This window comes from Lonchura striata, chromosome 10, assembly GCF_050655825.1.
Source record: "Lonchura striata isolate lonStrDom1 chromosome 10, ASM5065582v1, whole genome shotgun sequence".
Taxonomy (NCBI): domain Eukaryota; kingdom Metazoa; phylum Chordata; class Aves; order Passeriformes; family Estrildidae; genus Lonchura; species Lonchura striata.
Window position 1 is genome coordinate 8,365,860 of NC_140712.1, and position 21,086 is coordinate 8,386,945.

The 21,086-nt window shown below is 40.7% G+C and overlaps 1 protein-coding gene across 12 annotated transcripts in view; it reads right to left on the reverse strand.

Annotated features, from left to right (window-relative positions):
* The window catches only part of TLN2 (talin 2), a 142,011-nt gene that overhangs the window by 16,503 nt on the left and 104,422 nt on the right, over positions 1-21,086 (reverse strand). For 11 of the 12 annotated variants that reach the window (XM_021554185.4, XM_085588178.1, XM_021554184.4 and 8 more), the window contains 15 exons: positions 20,220-20,401; positions 19,680-19,812; positions 18,081-18,182; positions 17,176-17,346; positions 16,434-16,580; positions 15,510-15,611; positions 14,061-14,180; positions 12,431-12,577; positions 11,520-11,686; positions 10,616-10,799; positions 9,860-9,985; positions 9,452-9,568; positions 7,729-7,914; positions 3,732-3,839; positions 455-560 (listed from right to left, as the gene is read on the reverse strand). In XM_021554185.4, the coding sequence (XP_021409860.2) occupies positions 455-560; positions 3,732-3,839; positions 7,729-7,914; positions 9,452-9,568; positions 9,860-9,985; positions 10,616-10,799; positions 11,520-11,686; positions 12,431-12,577; positions 14,061-14,180; positions 15,510-15,611; positions 16,434-16,580; positions 17,176-17,346; positions 18,081-18,182; positions 19,680-19,812; positions 20,220-20,401 (2,098 nt within the window). The remainder of the gene's footprint in view (positions 1-454; positions 561-3,731; positions 3,840-7,728; positions 7,915-9,451; positions 9,569-9,859; positions 9,986-10,615; positions 10,800-11,519; positions 11,687-12,430; positions 12,578-14,060; positions 14,181-15,509; positions 15,612-16,433; positions 16,581-17,175; positions 17,347-18,080; positions 18,183-19,679; positions 19,813-20,219; positions 20,402-21,086) is intronic. The other variant, XM_085588179.1, reaches the window with a different exon arrangement.

Genomic DNA, 21,086 nt, shown 5'->3' on the forward strand with positions numbered 1-21,086 from the left:
GACTATTAATTAAAATGCAAAAATTTCCAGAAATTAATAAATGTGTCCAAAGATGAGAATAATATAAAGATCTTTAAAAAACACCTAGGGAATAGAAGAGGTCTGATATTGGCTTGCCTTGTTAGCAAATGGAAATGGAAATTTTGAAACATAAGAGAACACAGGAAAAACTGAAGAATTCAATAAAGCTGCTTGAACAGGAAATAGCATAATGTAGATCACTGTTTTATGAGAAATAGTAACTATATTAGGAGATAAGGAGAGAAGGAGGAAAGAAAAAATGGATTCTCACATATGAAAATTGCTTATAGTTCAGTTTCATTTCCAGGGATCATGTAGTGATAACAGCAGGAAATAACTGAGGAGACCCTGCAGTGTATATCACACAGAATATCAGATCATCATCTCTGGAGTAATGAGCACACCACACTGGCAGCCCAGCTTCCCAACTCACCCTTCATTGCTTCTGCTGACTGGATAAGCTCTGTGACAGCAGCTGCAACCCGCTTGGAGAAAGAGGCCAGCTGATGCTTTAGCTCTGGAGTTGCTTTTTGAAGAATCTAGAGAAAGAGAATGCACATTAGTAAGTATTCCAGAATGCTGGAAGATTCCCAAGGCACTCTAGTGAAAGATTTATTTTGTATAGTAATTGTAGCGAGACAACTGTAATGTCAGTGAAGCACTAGGACCAAAGGCTTACACTACAGTGTTGGATGCACTCCAGGAAAGTAGCACTGTCTTGCACAGCTACAGGAACTGACAATGTTGTTGGAAGTTCTCAATCCTAAATCTAGGACAGAATTATCCAAAACAGAGGCACACATTTGAGTATCTGCGAGGAATCTGCAGCTTTAGCACTCTGTTCTCAGGCATTTTAGTCATTATACTTCTGCATCAAGCTCAGTCTTTTCACACTCTTGGAGAGAAGGTGATTTTGAAGTACTGACAGAGTGGTTCATCCATATTTCTGAGGGACAGAATTACAGAGTTCTGAAAGTGCCAGTTGCCTGTTCTGAAAAGATCAGCGATGATGAACACAATGCAAATGTCAACACTCTCAAACAGAAAGAAAAGATAAACATCTCTGAACTATATTTGCATCAAGTATTAAACTGTGCTTCTTCAAATGAAAAACACTAAGACACTCCAAGAGCGAAGTTGAATTCTTTCCCTGAACAGGAACATATGCATTTTTAATTAACATATTGTAAAGAAAAATGTTAAGTTCTGGATTTATGCATACTCAAAAGCTCCTTCTGAGAAAGAGTGACAGACATAGATAGAGCTTTAAGAGCAAAACAAATGGTTGAGTCATGAAAGTCAGATCCAGGTGTACATCTTAATGTTTCAGAAACTCCCCTGCAAGCCTCTCTAGGTGCATACTGAAAACAGATTGCATCTTTTTGCCAGAGTGTTGCCATATTGCAGTCAAATGCAATTTGACTTTGACAAAATAAATTAAACCATGTTATTTTCCTAAATTTGCCTAATGAGAACTCTGCTACAAGAGGAATTCTCTCTCTGGAACTGCCATATCAACGTATGTGTGTCTGGCCTCCTGTCAACAAGTTTCCACAGTAATCACAAGTACATGAACCCTCAATAGCTAAACAATCTCCAACACTAACAAAATATAATAACACAGTTATAACCAAAATTTATACATGGCATAAATTCTTCTAACGGCAGAAACTGAGCATCTCAAGGATTGTCTTCCAAATATAAGCAAAAAGGTCAAAATCAAAAATGTCAATAAACCACTCAAATGTAATCAGGTCTATAACAAAGAATGCCATTTTTTATTCCAGTAACTGTAACACTAGTACTATCTGTACTAGTGTTGACAATACTGGAATTGAAAAAACTGAGCAAATTTTAAAACTAGGCTGAAAAGAACCAAAACAGAGTTGTTTTAAAACCAGTTTAGAACTGCCAGCAGTTTCATCCCTGCAGTCATGGACAACCAAAGCTCCAGACTTCCACTCAACTCGGCATGGATCAATACTAAACAGGATAGAGCAAATGGATATGCAGGAGGGCAGGCTCGTCTTGAACCTCACTAGTACATCCTGCAAGGAGTTTTACTAAGATGTGCAGGCCATACAGCTGGAATTAGTGTGTTCCTGGCCCTACCCCTAGCTAGGTGATTAGTGGAATAGTCCTTTGAACAAACAAGTCACTTGCCCAATGCAACCTCTACACAAGTTAATACACTGGTTTGAGAAATTTTAGATACTGCATCTGACAATTCTTGCACCTAACAAGTACCATTTTCAAAGAAATATGGCTGCTGAATACCCCTTGGCACCCCTGTGTTGAGGCACCCATGCAAGCATGCCTAGCCTGACCATGAACTTCCTGACAGCTGTGTCACAGGGTGCCAGATGGACCAATGAGAGATTGCTAATCCCACATGATCTGCATTTCTGGAGGTTATAAATTAAATGAGATTGCAGAGCTAGGGGTTCTAAACCACCAGAGTTTTCTAAAGCAGCAAACACTAGGGAAGGGACAGGGAGTGGTACAAGGGGGCAGAACTTGCTTGTGGCTTTAGGGCACTGAAAATAAAGAGGCCTACAGTAAGAAAGGCATATTCCATTTTATTGAAGTAACAGGCTCTTGACTTAGCAGAGAGACAAATAAAATGAGCAAGAATTGATTTAAGTTTTTGGTCTGTTCTGGTACTTAGTTTGAAACACATACTGCCAGCATTCTAGGGGTCAAATATGAAAAATTCCTCACAGTCCTCTAAACTAAAAATGGATCAGACATCTAATGCTAAATCACTTACTGCAATACAGCTCTAAGAATTCCATTAGCAAATTCCATTTTTTAAAAACTATTTTACCTGCTAGTGGCAAGCACAACTGTGACTGTACTTTTACTTTATATATAAATGTCAGCGAGTTGATGCAAATAACTATACATGTGTTGTTCTCAGCAGAAAAACTGATTTGGGTTTGCTATTCTGCAGTTATGGCTGCAAATTTCAGTTTCAGATACTTCAATGTGTCAGCTGAGAGTGACCTAAAAGAAACTGCTGGTCATCCATGAAGCTGATTGCTGATTTAAGTCTTCTCCAGAGACTTCAATATCTCATAAATATTAGTTCAAACACATCTTATTGCTTCCTACAAAAGTAATAGGAACAGAAGAACAAATATTATAGGATAACTAATATATTACATGATAATTATGTATGGTTAAGCAAAGCCCACTGATAGCAGGATTCATGAGTTTGGATTTGAGTGTAGAAGTTTTATGCAGAGCTTTGGGGGTGCCATGTCTGATGTGTTGGAGAGTTCTTTGTGAGGCAGTGCTGGCTGGGGATTTTGGGATGGCTTGGAGTAGGTGTGGCTGTGAGAGGCATGTAACAATGCTTTCAATAAAGATTGTGCAACCTCTTCAGTCTGGGAGACAGGCCTGTGTCTCATATGTCTAGTGTTTATTGTGGGCTTAAAAATTTCTTTGTCAGGGACCTTTTTTAGGTTCAGATCTGTACTGCTTCCAATCTGATCCAGAACACAGCTCCATTTAAGTACTCCAGTATTCCTTCTGTCTCACAGTTTGAGCTGAAGTTTTGAGTTTCCTTTAGCTTTCTTTGACAACAAAACTTCATAACCTTGTGACAAACTGATAAAAATGTGTCACTAGCAGTCACTATAGAAAGAGGGCAGGGAGATGACTCTCCTTGGAAGCAATGCACTATATGCATGCAGATGACTCCTTACCAGGAGAACATGCTCCAGGAGTTCCAAGTATCCCAGGGTACATTCTGTTCCAAAGCGCAGGGCTCTCTCCCGAACTTCTTCACTCACATCTGGGTGATATGATGCTTGCTGAGAAGGCAAAACAATATTAATATCCAAAATGGCTCCCACAAGTGAAGATCAGCACACAGAGATGGGGGAAAGAGAAGGGAGGAGATTTTTTTAGAGTGTGCAAAGGACATTTGAGCTTAAGGCCAGCCATTTCTGCTGTAAGCAAATGGTGCTGGAAGAGCAGCAGTGCTCCAGTTCTGTAAAAGCTCGTTAATGGTGTTAGCTTGACAGAGAGATTTAACACAGCAATAGCAGTGCTGGAACCATCTGTTTAAACACAGAGAGAAGCTGCAGCAGAGTCAGGCCTTTGTAAGGATTTCCACTAAGTGTAATGTCTGGCATGTAATATAAGCCCGACTAATTAAACCATTTTATTTTTAATAAAAAGTGAAACCTGCAGCCTCTTCAAGCCTCGTATTTTCTACAATAAACTTCTAGGGAACTTTTTTATCGAGCAGAAGTAGCACTTGTTGCCAAGTGGAAGTTCCCAAAACGCATAGCACTTCCTCTCGCAGAACAGCTCCTTCCATTCCTGCAGCCTCTTATCTCGCGTTGAGATGGGGGATTATCTCACGGCTCACTTATTTTCGGCCCTTCCTGCAGCCCGCAAGATCCCGAGCCAGGGCAGGCGCTGGTCTCTGGGCTCCCTCTGCAGGGAAGCTCGGGATGAGCAGAGCACAGAAACGGAGCGGGCTCCCCCTCCTCATCCCACCAACACCCTGGCTGAGGGGGATGGAGATGGCAGGAACAGGACTGATTTTCCTCATCTTCAGCGTACTTCAAACCAGCTGCTGAAATCTGAAGAGTTCAGAACAGTTTTTTGTTTTTTTTTTTTTAATTTTTTAAACAGGGCAAAGGGCCCCTGAGTGTTCTTATACATATATTGTAAAGCATCCTAAAATGTGTCTTCTGCACTTAAATATTACTGTAACACAGGGAATTAGAGTAAGCATCTGCAGGAGGAAAGTATAAAGTTCCTTCTGTGTTTTGCATATGTAGCCAAGACTGCTATCAGAGTATTTTGGGAGATTTTAAAGGTTCAGTATAAATTCTATATACTTCACAGCAGCCTAAAGAGGTGAGAGAAGTAATTTTAGGAAATAATTTCTGTAACCCAGGAACATCCAAACATCTTACTGCACCAGTCAGGACTCGCAAGAGAAATGTCTTCTCCTCCAGTCCTGGGCAGAAGGTCCGCCCAAGCATCTCAAACTGAAATGTGTCTGAAGAACCAGAACACACATTTGTTTCTTCATGCTGAGGCTTCCTTCACTGTCAGCCCTCCTTTTCTCTCCACATGCTTTCCCAGCAGTAAGGCAGCCAGCAGTACCTGCCTCTAGTACAACTCCTGCCCCATCAGCACCACTGGTGCCTTGTGGAGGAAGGTGTGGGGGGGCTGCTGTGAGCTCCCCCTGGAGCTGTCTCTTCCCTGGCTGGACCACAGCTGGGCTGGATCTCCTCCCAGGGCCTGTGCTCCATTCAGTGCTCTGCTTAGCTCCCTCCAGTGCCACCAGCAGCAGCCCAACCAGTGCTGAGAAAAGGTGACAAGTTGTTTCTCTCTATCTACTACCTGTGGAATGATCAAAGTGATTGCTCACTTCCATTGCTTCCTGTGGGTTTGACAGGCCTTTCATATCTGCTTCCTTTCCAACAGCAACTACTGCCGAAGTGATACTGTGATATATAGATAGTGATACTGCACACAGGTTAATTATGGCATCATTTTATACAAAGACGTAATAAAAAAGAAGAAATTGTTATCTTAGAGCCTGCTCTAACATTCAATAAATTACAGCATTTCCACGACTTTAGTGAGAGTTGTCTCAGTACATCCCACAATAAAGCATCCTTATTGTCTTTTGAAATGGCATCTGCTCATAAGAACAGTATGAATTAGTAATGAGCACTGTAAATTCATCTACAGCAGACCAAGCACAGGCATCTACATAACTGTTAATTCAAACTCCTTATACTACATTCCTTAGGCAACAGACAATTAGATAGAGCTTGCATTCAAATTCCTGACACTGGGGAAGTCGGAGCTATGTTCTGTACAATTCTACCCTAGATCATACACATGCACTTTTGTCTTGGCTCAAAGAACATAAAGATCTGATAATCTATCAGTGCTATTTCTACAAAATACCTTAATATCACTATAAAACCCCTCCAGTGTTTGTCAAATATCACAAAACCCAAGTCCCATTGCATCACACAGCATTTACAGCATAGCAGGGCTAAGATTGCTGGTTCCTATCATCAAAATTCAAAGAATGTGGATTATCATGGAAATGCCACATCCAGTAATCAATCTGTAGAATTAATGGTATAAGATTCCTAAGACTCTGAGCAAAATTTGTAGGAACAAGATTTTATAAATCAAGTCTGATTAAAACTGTGCATTTAAAATATTTGTTAAATGATATAGTTATTTTCTCACACATTTTAGATAATGCATAAAGTTAGTATTCTTGGAGACTTTTATTCTTGTTTGTCCAAAATGCTCTTGGTCTTAAGAAAGTAGACTAGATCTAGGGCCTTGGCACTGTATCATTACAGCAAGTAAAATGATTCCCAGCCCTTCTCTTTCTGAAGACTCCTTCCTTTGTGAAAGCAATTCTCTGGGATATCACAAAGGCTTTTCCAGCATCCCAGACCTCTACAGGTTTTGACAGGGAGTTTCATCCTGTCAGCCACTTGCTACTTACAATGCACAAACCACTTAAATTATAAAATCAACTGTGAGCAAATGTAAACATAAACAGGAATGTTTATAAATAGATGTTCAAAAGTATGTACTGGGCTGTGACTGCATGGAAGTGTTTTATAACATTACTAAAACCAGAGGATTCTGTTCCTGAGAATTTGCTGTCTGTTTGGAAAGATAAATCAAAATCTAAAGCATGCAAAATGGTGAAGAATAGTTATACACTAAAAAACCTGCTACAAAACTAAGTCAATGTAAAAAGTTTCATTCAATGGTTTTGTAGAAAGGCAGTTCTAAATCAGAACTTGCACTTTTGAAAGAGAATAATTTTTGAAACAAACATGACCCTTCTGTTTGGGCAGTATTAGGCTAAAATTCAGTCTGGGACTGATGCAGTTAGGATTTGACCAGATACTGAAAATCAGACACCACACAGAGGGTGAAGCTGCATTTAAAAACACCAAAAGCAATTCTCTAAGAGAGCACCATTATTTCACTGTCACCTTCCATACATGGAAAGGTAAAAGTAAATAACTATGATTTATAGGCAAAGGCAGTTTACTACTACAGTCACTACTGAAAATGAAAAGGAAGGAGATCTTCATAATCACATTTTTTAACCATTTATGTCTAGATTTTTTTATCATCAGAACAAGGCCAAATGGCTTAACAGTCATTTATGCAGCATACAGTGTAGAAAATAGAGCTACACTGTTTTCATAGGTCTACAGCTATTTTTATAAAAAATTCACAGTAAAAGTTGCACACATTTTTGAAAAGTACAAAAGAAATTGAGCAAACCAACAGATTTAGTCAGGGGGAAAAGAACTACTAAAGATAGGTCAAAGGGATTCCTTTCACCCATCCTTTCACTGTTCTAGGAATATTGAAATTACATTTGTGACCACAGGAATATGTGTATATTCTACTACTTGCACAAATTGTTTGTCTTCTGACTGGAAACCAGGAAAATTCAGCTCAAATAAAATTCCTCATTTTCACAAAAAGAAAACAGTGAATATCAGTGCTGGGGTTTTCTTGTGTGCATGGCACAAAAAATCCTTTCTTAGAGAGGTTCCCTTAAAATGATCTTAACTTTCTCATATGAAAAGCAGAAAACTGAAAATATATAATGTTCTATGGATTTAGAGGCACACAAACACAAAAAGATCAATCTCAGGCAAGGAAGGGAATCTTTACCTTACAAGCTGTTAGCATGTCAGCTACTGCTTTGCGGCTCAGATTTGCTGTAGCAATCACATCCTCCTGCCTGCATGAGTTCCCAGCTGCAACAGCTTTGGCAGTTGCCATGGTGATTCCTTTCGTCATCCGGATTGATTCTTCAGGTGATGATGTCTTCTCTGGAACCTCGCTTGACTGGAACACCTAAAAGTGAAAGCAGGAAGAGTCTGGTACCAGTCAAGTCAAAGCAGAACAGCCATGAGAAAGAGACAGCAAACGGAAGCAGCCTTCGAACAGCAGGAAATTAGAAACATATCTGGAGTACTTGGATATAATTCCTGCTTGTCACAGGCCTGGATCTGATAAGCCTGCTCACCTACAGAGAGGAACAATAAGCTGAGGGAAGAAGACAATAAAAAAGGCTGCCCATTAATCTCATCTGCATTTAACTACCCACAAGATAGTTACAGGCAGCTATTCAGAGCCTTACCAGGTGAAAAGAATTACTGTTCCTTTCATTATATTCTTTTCTCATCCTGAGTGCTGTTTAGGCTGGTCTACTTACATGGGGAGATCCTTCCCCTGCAAAGGCTGGACCCTACCAAGTGGTTGTTGGCACAGAGCAGTAGAGGCTGAGAACATCACCACTAAAATATTCAAATGTGTCTTAAAAAAGCAGAGGTGGAGCGTTTTCTCTTTGGCTATATTTAGACTCCCTTAGAAACCTGAAGACAGAATTTTGCAGGGTGAACAATGTGAAAATAGTTAAAATTACCTGACAACACAAATTCTGGAATACAGGAACTGCGGGAAGATGCAGGTAACAAGCTGTGCAACCTGATTTTGATTGCATATTTTCTTTTCCTGAGTTTTAGTCTGTATTTGCTTGCCATTCTTTTAATGTATAGTCTGTATTAGCTTGCCATTCTTTTACTGTGCAGGGACAATTTGGAGTGCACAATTAATCGGGTTTCTTGACCACACACAATGCAAGCTAAGCAGGCCGGTGGTTTCAGAATGCAAATGTCTGGACAAAAATGAGCCTGGTCTATCCTGTGCTCCCGGTTAATCAGTTTTTCACTTTCTCTCTCCGGAAATAGAAGCAATTTCAAAAAAATGAATTCTACTTATATGTGTGAAGACATCCTTCAGTGTTTCTCAGTCAGCCCCTGGAATTCCAGATCAAGCCTGACACAATTTCTTGAGTACCTATGTGCCACCCTCTCCCCATGAATGAGATTACAGCATCACAACCAGAGGTCCATCCCTCAGCAGTGCTGACAAAAGCAAGAGGGACATTTCAAATAGACAAAGCAAACTGAGAAAGACGTGATAATGCACAATCCTCCAATGACAGATGTGAACAGGTTTTAGCTCAGAGTTACAGGAGGGGATATAACAGCCAGGCCTTCATGAGGAAACACAACAGTAACTTGTGAAAGAGAGTTCCACACTATTAAAAATTATTAACTCCTATGTACACAGGATATCAATAGCAGGCCATGTGTCACAGGTACAATAATTTCATAATAAGGGAAAAATAGAAACAAGTTTGAACGGCAGACACAGTATAAGAGTGATGTTGAGGAGACACTACCAAAGCCAGGATCAAAAAAAAGTGAACAGCATCAGATCAGAAAACAATATCTGTACTGAAAGTTGAAGGTCTAAAGAAAAAGGAAGCAGTTGCTCCCAGCTTTGTATAAGTTGCAAAACCCACTACAGGAATTTAGTTCTGTACCGTGAGCTCCTGTTTGATGTACTCAATTGTGGCCTCAAGGGCTCTCGTCCCTCGAGTAGCTTCATCTTCTACTGCTTTAACAGTCTTCAAGAGGGATGTGACATTTGTTACCATCACCTGAAGAAGAAGCGAAAACAATAACATGTGAATCCTTCCTCCTGCTTTCAGAGATGGCAGGGTATGAAGCAAGGCAAGCTGGGAAGCATTGTTATTTCTAATAGGACCTAAGAGACTTCATGGATTCTACTTGTTACAGAACTAAATACCAACTCTTGTGTTGGCCATGATACCATGATAATTAAACAAATAAAGGAGTTTTCAGGCAATCAGAAATTGTTGAAGTTAAAGTTCCACATGTTTATCAAATGTGATTGCACAGCCACCTGCAAACAAAATTTAAGGTTTTACCTTGGCAGCACCTTTTAGCTGATACATGGATGGATCATCTGCTGGTTTGCTGGCAGCTCCTTTGGTAGCACCAATGAGATCAGAAAGAGCCTTTGCAACATCCTTGATAGCATTGATCAGAACAACCTATGGAATGAGAAACAGCTATAAGGCTCAGGCAATAAAGTGTGTCTGCATGAGGGTGTGATTTTTAGAACACAGTTAAACAATCAATGTCTTTTTCAAACATCTGCAATACGCTCGCCTGCCTCCATTTCACTGAGATCCAAACAAAAAAAAAAATCTGACTATTAGGAATAATGCACATGAAAAAGCTGTAGAGTTAATTGAAAAGTAAGACACATATAGCTGGAGAATGGCAAGACTTTGTCAGCCTACACAAATAATACCCAGCACAGTGCAGACATAAGCTGGATGGGCAGCTTTAAAGATCTGCAAGCTCTTCAGAATAAAAACACGATGAGCCAGAGTTCCTATCGCAAGTTAGCAAAAATGAACCAAATACTTTGCCAGAAGTATCCCAGCTGGAACATAGCAGTGAAATGAAAGCAGAAGGGTTACACAAAGGCCTGAGTAGTTCTACTCAATGCTTGAGCCTTTTGACTGTATTCTAAACAAGTGATATCTGAGTAAATCCAGAAAAATCCCAGAGGAGACGAACAATATTGCGTTGCTTAAAAGCGTTAATCCACACAAAATTCTACCAAATGAAAACTGTTCTCTGTAAGAGTATCAGAAAATCTTAAAACATCTCACCTGTGTTTCAGGATCATCAGACCCCAAGCTAGCTGCTCCCAATTTTACTACTTCAGCAAGCTGAGTGATGGTGTTAGCTGATGACTGAGCTGCTTGGGCCAGTTTGTCCTGACTTGAGGCAGCACCAGAAACCAACAATTTTGTGTCTTCAACTAAAGCTTTTGCTGTTTTCAGGATATTTTCCCTGTAGCAAAAGAAGAGGAAGCAGGGAAGAAGCGGAAAAGGAGAAAAGGGGGAAAATGTGTTTTCTAGTGTTATGGTGACTAACAGCTACATGAAAGAGCTGATCTAAATCATCATACCAGTGTCCATTCATAACATAACAAAGACCAGGAGTGTAAGTTTAAAAAAAAACAAACCAAAAGACAACTACTAAAACAGCAGCAGAGCATTTAGGGTGAATGCAGGGCAGTGTAATAAAATGAGCCCATCTTGAAAAGAAAGTGATTGGGCAGTAGCATCAGAGAGCATTGTATCTGAATACTAGAAGAAAATCTGGCCATGCTGTGAGAAAAGTACCAGCTGTTGAGCATCCATAATAATCAGCATATTGTAAGAAAAACGAAAGTAATCACAGGTGAGGAAGGTAGAAGGAAGAATGGCTCCAGGAACACCCACGAGTCTTGGTCAGGGTTCCCCACCCCTTCCCACCCATATCTGTGTTTAGACATGCCAGGACAACAAATCCAAAGCAACATCTGGGTAAAAGAAGAAATAATTTTGAGTATGCAGTTCACAAACAAATCAAATCCCAGATTTCCTATTCTTCTCACTGCCCTGCCTCATTCAATTTCATTCACAGGAATCAAAAATGGTAAAAATTTATCTCCACGTCCCAGTCTCTTCTGCCAGTTCCACTGTTCCCCTGGACATGCAGTCTTCTATTTTTTTCAGCAACACTGACCTGTGATCTGCAAATGATTCATTGTTCTCAGCATTAAGTGTTCCAGCAGTAGCAAACATTATAGTGGTATCCAGATCTGCAATTATCCCAGACACAGCACTGGCTGCAGTAATACAGGCTTGTGTGCCTTTGTTACCTGCCTGGAGGGCAGATAAAACCAAGGAGACCTAGAAACAGCAAAAAGCAACAGGGCGGTCATCGGAAGCAAGTTGGTCCTGTGAATCATTACTACTCCCTTTATCAGCTTTAACTTTAATTACAACGTACTGTCTACCCCTGTCTAAATTTGGAATTGTTACTACTCCTGGGATACATCATGAAACTGGTACAGCTTGAGAGCACATAAACACAGGCTGAGCCAATGGCACTTGGTGAGATCTGAAAACTGCTGGCACCAACTCTCAATGTTCATGTCCAATAAAAGGAGAGAGATGCCATCAAAAATGTTCAACAAAACTACCCAGGCTATTTACTTGAAGGGGATGTTTCCAAGGAACAAGAAGCCCAAGTCTCAAGATGCAGTTCTAGGCAGTTATTTCTGTCCTAAAACAAGGGGACATTGCTGCATGAAACCACATTACACTGACCAACCTCACAGTAACTGTGGCCAGGGAATGCCTCATAAGGCACAAGAGCCATCTCACACATTAGGTTATTGTTTTGGACCAATCTCCCTCTGACAGGAGGTTGAAGTTTTATTGCAAGGCCTGAGGAAGGACTAATCAAGGGCTAATCCAGCACACAAACACCGAATGCTTGAAGGAAGCAAGACCTTTGGGTAATTCAGACACTATTCAGTACTACAATGCAAAGTTAAAAGAAACAGTTTCCTGAATCCAGTTGGACTGGTTTACTCCCAGTGGAAGCTGGGTAGACAAACAGCTGTGGGGTAACAAGGAAAGCCATATTACCTTTTCTGTGACAGCACGAGCACATTCTATCAACTCCCTTTTGGTGTAGCTGTCTGTAGGGCAAATCTGGAGAGCTCCAGCTTTTTGCACAAGAAAGATACACCCATGGCCAAGTTCCTGCACCCGAGTCCTGATCTGGAACCCGATCTAGATGGCAAAGAAGGCACAGGGGAAAAAGGAAGAAAGAAGAAAGCAAATAAATAAACATCATACTGGTACACTGTGTCGACAGAAATGGACACCATCTCTCTGGTGAATACCAATATTCTGCTCACCACTATATCCTCTCCAAAGATCAGAAAAAAACCCCACAGATGTAATTCCATCTACAGATGAAGCACAACCCTATAAAAGGCTCCCCGATGAAACAGGGCAGGAATAACCCAGAGTCCGTGAAAGAGAAGGGGTAGGGCAGGTAACCGAGTCCAAGAGACATAATTCAAGCACACACAACTTGACATTTAAACAACACTACTGCATCATCCAGAACTGCCTGTCAGCATCAGCTGTACTCGAGGTATGTGGAACAGGTAAAAAGCACACAACACTTTCACTGCTGAAACCGGGTCAAAAATAAGTAAGTATGTGATTCTCTTTGCTTGGTTTTGAACCTTGCACAGTCTTCATTCTCCAGAATAAATCACATCCATGTGAAGCACTGAAATGGGGAAAATCGTGCTATTACTGCTTCTGATTTATTAATAATCCTACATCCTAGGATGTGTGGTCCCTGTTTTGAAACATGGTAGCTCTAGTCCCTGCATATATGCCCTCATTCTGGTGTGATTTGGGATTAATACATGAGCAGGAATCACAGCCATTAGTATCACAAACGGACTTACTTTAACCTCAGGCACAAAGTAACATGCAGAAATGGTAATTTGATTTAACAGTATTGAGCCAAGTGCAAGACATTGCTTTTCACATACTACTGAGCACAAAACATTCAAGTAAGTGTATCAGCAGGATGTGTAAGCACAAAATCAAAAACTCTTTAAAGGACTTTTATGTAGATAATCTGATACATCCGGAGAAGGTAAGACCCCCTCTACCCCATCCTGACAAAGTTTTCCTATGCTCCAGTAAGAAGAGAGGGATGAAAGGGCTGTGCAGCTGTGCTCAGAGAAGATGCAGCAACTCCCACAACAGGTTAATGCAACTGAGGTGAACAGCCCATCCTCCTCACTTAGCATGAGGCAAGTCTTAGATACTTCTCCCACATCACATTCCAATTCCTTGCATGAATCTCACTTTCAGGATAGCAAGTTATACTTAAAATCACTTACAGGCAAGACAAAAAAAGAATATAAATATTTGTAGCTTTTCAAAACATGCAAGATTGAAGGAAAGCCACACAGTAACATGTTAAAAGTTTTAAGAGTTTTCTTTGTATTTGCAAGTTGCCTGTAAGTGAAAGTCCCAAGTGATTTAGGAGGTTTCGCTGTGGTCTGTGGAATGATCCACTTTTATCCCAAGCTGTTTCTTTCTAAAGCCAGAGATTTTGACAAAGGGTTTCTGTGGGCAATTCTTATAACAAGGCTTGTCACCTTTACTGTGCTCTTCACAGTAAAAGAACACCCTTGTTAACACCACCGTGTACAGAGAATAAAGAGGTCTAAAAACTGCAGACCTCCTCTGGTTCTGCCGTAGCTGCAGCCATTCGGCCCTGGAGAGCCAAATGCCCATAGTCATTGGTCATTTGCGATGCAAGTCCTCCCAGCTCCTCCGGGTTAGTAACCGACTTAGTCATCTGAAAAAAGAACACAGGCAAGAGAAACAGAAAATTGACAGGCATGAGAACAACTTGTTAATACACCCCAGATTAGAAGCACACCCATCTATTTGGCCACGCTGATATAATGAGATAATCCGCTTGCCATGGAAGGGACGTCCTCCAGCAAAAATTCCAGAGGAAACTCAAGCAAACATGCTTTATTAGAGTCATGGCAACTGGGCAGTTGCTGCAGATAGAGGAATCCAAGAGCAGCAGTTAGAGGCAATACTTCACTCTTTGACACAGAAGGGCCATTGGCTAGGTACAGTTATTCAAACTGCAAAGGAAAGTGGGGTTTGTGTGTCACAGCCACCTTATTTTGTCAAAGGTGAGCTAATCCCCACCAGCCTCAGCTGAGACGTGGAAGCATGGAAATGGAAAAAATCTGAGGACCAATGCAAAACACATCTCAGATGAGGGAACACGATGGAGAAGAAATAGGCAGGATGACACAGAATGTCTCAGTACAATGTCAGTACAAATAACTGAATCTCTCTTCAGAAAATTCCTACCTTTTAACAGAGATAGTTCTTCTGTCTCAAGTTAATGTTGCTCAAAAGCAACAGAGGTCCATCCCTGGGACAAAACTAGTTTTAGACAAATTTCTACTGTCATAGATAGCAGAACCATGGACCTGTCTTGGCTGCAAAAGCAATTGACTCTGTGAAAAATCCTGTCTGTAGCACTCATGAACAGTTACCTTAACTCTCTCAAGAACAAATTAGCAACCTCTGTACTGTTCCAAGGGAAGATACATTATGCATTACTGAAACAAGTCAAGAAAAATCTCAATTCAACAGATGTCACTTTTTTCTTTTTTTAAACCCAGGTGAGTCATAGAAATGAAAGAAAAGGACAGTGTGGGATGTTGATCTGCATTCATACATTAAGTAATATAGTGCTCTGAAAACACTGATGTTATTTCACTGGCTACATGAAACAGTAAGTGGGAAAAAGTATCACAGTCATTGATAAACAAAAGGTGGCATTTCAGCCCAGTTAAATGGGCTGATGAAAAAGCATGTGGTTTTCCTTTTATTTCTCCTCAAAAATGAGCCAAATAAAAAGCTTTTGTGCAGAACAGCCATAATACAATCCAGCATTCCTCTTGTAGAGGACCTCTCCATGATCACACCACTAAGATGCAAAAGTTAAATTGACAAGATCCTAACTCCTTTTGCTCCATTACCCCAAAAGAGATAAAGTTATTAAACATTTGATGATCAAGAATGTCTCAACACTGCGCAAACAATTCCATGTTCCTTATGTACACAGAGTTTGGACCCTGTTTAGGTAATTTCTTACCATTTCCTGTGCTGTAACAGCAATGGCTTTAGAATATTTCACCACAGTGGTCTGATAATCCACAAATGTTCCTTTTGGATCTGGAGGTGTACCTTCATCCAACTGTTAGACAGAGAGAACAACACAGCATTAGTAAGTCACAATAAACAGCATACTTTACAGGCAATATATATTCAATTCTATGATCTCCTCTCTCTCAAGATACACATGTGAAGATAGGGCACCAGGATGTACAAAGAAGCTCAGCAGGTTATAAGTATGGAAGATGCAGAGAATATACAGTGCAAAGTACAGTTTTTGAACATGAGGTTTGCTCCTCATGCAAGGTCAAACAATCTGCTCTTCTCAGCTAATAGACAAAGGAAGGTGCAACAGTCACAAATCAAAACGTTCATGACAGAAGATAAGGTAAGACTTCTTTATGTGGTAAAGTCTTCAATCTTTAAGTCAGGATAGGAAGACCCAAATATTTGGATTGAATTTATGTACACTTTGCAACTATACATCTTCAGTAGAATGCATTACAAAGTATAGCAGAGAATTTCAGGCTTTGACATCATCTCTGAAGGTAACTTACTTCAAGGTTGGCTTGCTGTTCATTTAAGAGACTAACATAAAAGATAAGGGGAAAAAAGGAAGCAAAAACAAGAGGTCACTTGACCTAAGATGATAGTTAAATGCCAGAATATTGCTGAACAAACTATTTTGTAGGAATTCTAGTGACCAGTACCATGTAGGCTGGAAATGTGAGCACCATGGCCCACATTTGTTTTATTTTACACTATGCAGAATCAAATAATCTTCAGGTTTCCTGTGACAACATTTCATGACTGACCACTAAATCAGCACCAGTTTGTCCAAAGCTCTGCAATGTGTTTCAGCTTTCAAGCACAAAATGAGAAAGGGATCAACTTCTATGCTTACCTTGGTCATTGCCTCTGCAATTGAGTCCACCATACCTCCAACCATCCCAACCTCACTTGCAGCTTCATTTAAAGTGACCATGATGTCATCCACAGCCTCCTTCATCAGCTGTGCAGCCTCAGTGATGGCATCATGAGTATGAGATGCCTGGAGGACACAGAAAGAAAACCAAGATAGTCACAGGATGTTCTCTTTGCAAAACAATGTGTGAATCAGAAGCGTAAGAAATTAAAACAGTAAAGGCACTGAAATTAACACTTGGCAAAAATGACAAGAAAAGCACTGCAGCAAAGCAGACAGAACAGAACTTAACTCCTACAAGGAGCTGTGGCACACAACACTTTCAGCCTCAGGTGCCACAGTCTCTAAAGATGGCAGCTCTCTGTAAGGCATAAATTGCACCTGAGTTATGAATGATTGTGCAATGCTGTTCTTGCCTGGCAGGGGTTCCCATCCCACTGGGCCATGCACCAGACAAGCCCTGGTTTTTAACCATTTGCTTTTTCTATGAGAGCCTGGATTGCTGCTGTCATACCCTGACTTTGTGTCCCCTGAGATGATGCTGTGAGAAGACTGGAATCCTGTCTTGGAGAAATGTTTGTTCACTCTCAGGAGACATCATGAGAGCTGTCACTGGCACTTTGTCTGCAAACATATCCCTTGACTGTACAGCAGGTACATGCTGGGTTTTCTACCATACTTGCCTTTCTCGCTCACCCTTAATGCCACACAACCAACTTACCTTGGGGTTTCCTCCCCCTTCTTTGGCAGCATACAGTATCTGTAAGGCAGATTCTGCTAGAGTCTTGGTCTGGTCCAACACAGTCATCTGTTGCTGATGATTCAGTGTCTTGGATGCCACACCAACTGCAGCTAAAACAAGGGGTTCGAAGTAACTTGCCAGCTGTGTTACCTAAGAAAGCCAGAACAACCCCAGGAAGCCATTAACCACACTTCCCAGGTGAAACAGAAAACACATTCCCTGTTCACCACTGGGATGTGGGCTAGCTCAAGGAGCACAATGCTTCTGCACTGTACAGGTTGGGTCTGGATCATGTGCCCAGGGATTGTATCTCCCCTCAGTGTCCAACTCCTGTGCAAAGCCATGAGTCTCCTCCTCCAGAAGCACATGGTCCCTTGAGGTTACATGTTCAAGACTGTCACAGGAGTCACAGGCTATTCAAGAGTATCCCTGAAAAGCATCTCCTCTGGGCAAGGGAGGAGCCTCTCAATCTTTGTTGCTTCTGCAGTTTTTACTCTCAAGAATATAAAGGATGAGAACTTGCTACGTGAGAAACTTCTAAATCTTATACTAACCATGGTAAATATGCTTTTGGTATGTGCATTCTAACATTTATTTTTTTGGACAGACATTCTACAAGCAAGAATTTGACTCTACTTACACTCCGTAAAACAGGAATACATTTACACAAAGCCCCTAAACAAAAACCTCAATAAGAATATCTCTCCTCTGGCCTGTAAAAAGGTTTGGTATTAGCTCAGAGTATTTGAGAATTCAGGTTTTTTTCTCATTACAAATGTGTTCTTCTGCTCTCCCATAGGAAGAGAAACTGCCATGAAATTGAGGTCTTTGCTAACATTCAGCTGTCCAAGATTTCAAATGCCTTTGTCATGGCAGCACAGTACCTTGTGCCCCAGCTGAGCTGCCTCTCCCCGAGCTGCAGTGGCTATGGGATCAATGAGGTGGCCAATTTCCTGTACAACTGACGTCAGCTGCTCCTGTAGAGCCTAAAAGAAAGAGAAATTGTCAATTGCTATCACAGCTGTTCTCTCATCCAGTTGTACCACACTTGACAATCACCCTCAGACCAGCCAATATCCTCAAAGCTGTTCAAGTGACCACTATGGCAGAATGCAGAAATCCACAGTGCTAGTTTCTCACATAGTTGCTCATTTCTTCTCCCTTATCCTCTTTCAACACCAGCAACCCTGAGATGAGCCTGCTCCTCTTAGGTTTATATGACAAACCTGAAGAGAGAGTGCTGACAGCACCCAACTCAGGGCTAGCTGTCCTTTCTCACTGCAATGTGCTCGAGGGCCCCCCTGACACCTCCCAAGCTATTTTTGCCCTGACAAAGATTTAGAATCACTGCACTAATCAGAAAACTGTCAGGAGCACTGATTTAAGTGTGAAGAAATATTTTTCAAAGCAGAAAATACAATGCAAGAGCAAAAAAATCTGCCGCAGATTTTGAAGCAAGTGGGACAAAGGAAAAATGTCACATCTCTGAAGGACAGAGATGAGAAATGACCTCATGAATACAATCTGCAGGACAGGAGTAAACATATTAAAAGCATATTAGTGGCCTGGTCAAGACATTAATACTGGCTTTTAATTCAGCCATAAATACTGGCTTTTAATTTTAATTTTTAATTAAAAATTTTAATTAATTTTTTTAAAATTTTGGCTGCTAATTCAGAGGCACTTGTTATCTTGGCATCCATAAGGATTAAGGTCGCTCTCATGGTAGGCAAGAGAAAAAAAGTATTTTTGCCCTTTGTTACATTCCTTTACCGCTTTATAACTGCCATTTTTGGCAGCACTTATTTCAGTTCAACATGAATACGATAACTTCAATTAGAATGATTTATAATGTATTTCCTGCACTGACTTCTTTTGCACAGCTTAATTTGGTCTGACATGTTTTTAGTATGCAGTATTACAGCCCGAAGAGACCACTTCAATAAACATGTAATTTCAAGAAGCAACAGTATGAAAAGACATAAATACCAACATGAGAATCTCAACATGAGTTGAGACACTGAAGAGGGCAGAAAAGGAAGCTTTCTTAAAGTGAACATATCAACATCAACTTCAAATTTCACTTATTAAAGGACAAACTAGACATTAAGAATAAAGAACATTGACAATTATGTCATTGGACTTCTAGTAATAGACCAACTTCAGAAACAAATTTATTAAGAATCTTCAGAAACTAATCCTGGCTTCCACATGGCAAGGTACCACAAAAACTCTACCAGTCTGTCATATCAGCATAGGAAGTAAGAGTAATATGTGGGTGGCAGTAAAAAAAAAACTACTTTCACCCCTACTACTCCCTGGTGATTTTGGGATCTTTGAAGAAGTGATACAATTTTATCTGTGCATGACTTTGCCTAGAAAGACCCCAGTAAGGACCCTTCTCCTCTCACTGGCCGTGGACTGTGCTGTGATTGAGCAGCAGGATGTCCAGCACTCCTCTGTGCCTGTGCTCTCTGCCTCACCTCCACAGAGATGTCATCCCTGGTGGCCAGGCTCTGGCTCACAGCAGCGAGCGAGGCCTGCTCAATGTCCCTGATGCATCTGTTGATCCCATCGATGGAGAAATCACATTCTCGCTGCCCTGGGGCCTTGTCCCTGCAACACAGAGACACTCAACTGAGCATGGTGCCAAGGAGAAGGGTCTTTCCTGAATGCACACAGGACTGCTTAAAAAAACAAAAGCAACTATTTCCCACCTATTGCATGTTGGTACACGATCTACATGGAGGTAATATTAGCTAGTGTTCATTTTCCACAGCATTCTTCATTACATTTATGTTAGAGTGAATTGGGGGTGGAACCAGAGAAGGAGAACAGAATACAAACACAGAACAGCCCTGTGCTGCAGGGTGCTGCAGTCATCAATTATGATTAAACACCCAGTGTAACTGGAGAGATATTGTACATCACAGAGTAATTTCTATCAGTGAAAAATAGCAGTGCTAATGGCCATATGGCATTTTTCTTTATGAACAGTTGCTCAGTTACTACAAAAGACATACCTGATAGAGGTAATAAGACTCTTGATAGAATCTGAGACTGTATGGGAATGCCCTGCTAGTACAGACCATGTAGGAGGGTCCTTGGGATTGATAGCCAGAGAACGGGCAGTTTTAATCAATAAAGATGAGCTCTCCAGCATTGTCTTAGCAGAAACCAGAATTGGCTCCTGTGCTTGTGATCCCTATGGTCAGGAAAGTATAAGAACAGAAAGAACATCTGAATTATTATTTGAGTTCATCCACACTTTCTGCTCCTAGAAGTCTATTTAATTAACAGCATTAAAATGGAATTATAATCTCCTCCATTGCAATATTATATTCACAGATAGTCAACACAGAAATAGAACAAAAATAATCAGTCCAACAGCTTTCTCTGAAACATACTTAAAAAACATGTCTCAAGAAATGCATTTTCCAGCTGAGAAACAAAGACTTGTCTAGTTGCAGACTACAGAAATACCGTTGAAAATACACTTTGTCACAGAAATTGTTGTCATCAACAGATGTGCCCTTTCCCCAGTCAGACTATTACTCCAAGTGGTGACTGATGACTCTTGACTGGGTTATCGGCTGTGTATCTATTTTATTGCCAATAGGCTGATAAACCCAGGTACCACAGACCTGGAGGACACATTTAGATTTCAGTTACAGCCTCACAGCTGTAACTGTAAGATTGCAACAGCTACTGCATCATCTGATACTGCCATCTGGATCACAGCCTGACAAAAGCAGGAAGCAGCCTTGGAGGGCCAGTAACAACACATGGCCTCTCTTTACTCCAAAGCTTTTACAGAGCTTGAGGGCTTTGCTTTTTTATCTCTTTTCCCTGAATAAAAACTCCAAACCCAATGAATCCTTTATTAGTCT